Genomic DNA, 2,213 nt, shown 5'->3' on the forward strand with positions numbered 1-2,213 from the left:
GGGCTGCGCTACGAGGGAGCCCAGCTCCCCCCTCCTTTACTTGCCTTTTCTTCCTGACTTGGGTAAACAGCTGCATCGTAGCTCGCAAATGACCGGTATTTTCAATTTTCGAAGCTAATGAAATCAGCATCGTACCAGCATGTACTTACCCCTGCTTTCGTAACAAAACATAGGAGCAAATCTGCTGTTTTCTTTTAAAACAGGAGCATGGCGTTTTGCATTATTTTCGAAAGCAGCAGCAGCAAAAAAAAAAAAAAAAAAAGGGCAGAACCCGAGAGTATTTTTCTTGCAAGTTCAAGTGTAAAATAAGATGCTTTAAAAAAAAATAATGCACCATTTTGGATCAACACTTTATGAGATTGTCTAGGGGCCAATGCCTACAAATCCTCCCCTTATTATGTCCCAGGATGGGAGCTCTGATGCATGGACACAAAACAACTTTGCTCAGTGACCTGTGGGCGAGAGAAAATCCTTGCCAGTTCTGCAAATGACCCAGCACTGATACTTGCTTCTGTAACTGTTCACTCAGCAACACTCCCAATTTCCGTTATACACGCTGACATTTTTGGACTCGCGGACTGCAGCGCTGGCCAAGTCTTTGAAAATATTTGCTGATAAATTAAGCAGGTAGTTTGGAAACAACGGAGACGGGGGGGAGGGGGAGGAGCGGGAAAAAAAAGCAGCAGGAGAAGCAGGAAGACCTGACCGAAACTTGCGGTGCAGCCGGCCGGGCAGGTGGCCCCTCGCCATCGCCCCCAAGCAGGGCACCCCCGACTCCTCCCGGTGTTTCTCGCTGCATTTTTGTCCCCTCTGCTGACGCGCACCCCAGGGTCGGCGCCTTCCTCCCTGCCCAGCAAGTTCTCCCCTCGCTCTTTCCACCTCGCCCCACAGGCTATTGCAGCAAACCAAGTTACTGGGCTGGCGTGTTGTTGTTGTGTTTGGTGTTTTTTTTTTTTGGGGGGGGGGGGGTTGTCGCATGGGTGAATTAGCACTCGTGGCCCCTGCCGCGCACCAAACGCCGGCTCGGCCTCGGCACCGACGAGGGGCAGCGCGATCTGCAGGCAGCAGCGATCCCCGGCGCTTGCGGTGCCGAGCCGAGCCCATTGGCCGTGCGGGCGGCAGGGAGAGCCGGGAGGCGGAGGGGGAGCTGGCAGCGGCAGCGGGCAGGAGCAGGCAGGCACCGGGCGCGCACACACACACGCACGCACGCACGCAGGGCGCGCAGAGCGCCGCGCAGGCTGCCCGGTATTGTTGTCATTGTGCTCCAGCGGAGGGTTCTGCGTGCAGGGGGAGGGGTGGAGGGAGGAGAAGAAAGAGGGAGAGCGAAAGTGCAGCGGGGGAGAGGCGCGGGGCGGGCGCGCAGCAGCGCTGGGGCCGGCACGCGGGGCTGCGCGCCGAGGAGCCGGCGGCAGCGGGCAGAGGAGGACGCGAGCCGGGCGCGGGGAAGGCAGCCGCCGCGCCGCCGCACCAGCAGCAGCGACTGCTTCTTTCTTATCTCCCAGCCTTTTGTTCGCTCATCCTCCTCCTCCCTGCCCACCCTCTGCACCGCGGAGGGGGCTCGGCAGAGAGAAAAGCAACCTGACCCAGCGCTGAGTTTCACCCATCCTCCGCCTCTCTCTCTTCTCTGTCTCTCTCTTCCCCCGCTGCATCGCTGCCCATGAGCTAGAGCGGCAGCGAGCAGGCAGCGCCGCGGCAGCCGGCTCCGGCAGGCGGCGGCGAGACACCGTCCGCAGCCGCGGGAGCTGCCGGCGCCGACCCTCTCCGCTCCGCGGGCTCCAGCCGCGCTCCGGGACTGCCGGGGGCCGCCCCGCCGCCGCCCCTCCTCGCCTCCATGTGCCGGGCAGCGGGAGCGCCGCCGCGGATCCTGCCGCCGCTGGCGCTGATGCTGCTGGCGGCCCTGCAGCAGGTAAGCGCCGCCGTCGGGCGGGAGCCGCGCCGCGTCTCTTTGTTCCCCCGCGGGCGGCGGTGCCGCCGGGAGGCGGCGGGCCGGGGCGGGGGGGCGGCAGCAGCTGCTGCCCCGGCTGGGGGTCCCCGCCTGCCGCCTCGCCGCCCCGCTCCTGCGGGGCCACCTGCTCCGCTCGGGGGCGGCTTTGCAGCCAGCCCCAGCCCCGGGGAGGCGAAGGGGAGCTGGCGGGGACGGAGGGGGGGGTGCATGAGAGTGGGCGCTGGGGTGGTAGGCGGCGGTCCCCCCGCCGAGGGGAAGGGCAGCCCCC

At 64.2% G+C, this 2,213-nt stretch overlaps 1 protein-coding gene across 1 annotated transcript in view; it reads left to right on the forward strand.

Annotated features, from left to right (window-relative positions):
* The first annotated feature begins 1,803 nt into the window (after window positions 1–1,803).
* CDH2 (cadherin 2) overlaps window positions 1,804–2,213 on the forward strand; it is a 126,769-nt gene continuing 126,359 nt past the window's right edge. The window contains exon 1 of the mRNA XM_026059175.1: window positions 1,804–1,906. Coding sequence (XP_025914960.1) covers window positions 1,832–1,906 — 75 coding nt within the window. The 5' untranslated portion in view covers window positions 1,804–1,831. The remainder of the gene's footprint in view (window positions 1,907–2,213) is intronic.

This window comes from Apteryx rowi, unplaced genomic scaffold, assembly GCF_003343035.1.
Source record: "Apteryx rowi isolate R43461 unplaced genomic scaffold, aptRow1 scaffold_153, whole genome shotgun sequence".
In the NCBI taxonomy this organism is placed as follows: domain Eukaryota; kingdom Metazoa; phylum Chordata; class Aves; order Apterygiformes; family Apterygidae; genus Apteryx; species Apteryx rowi.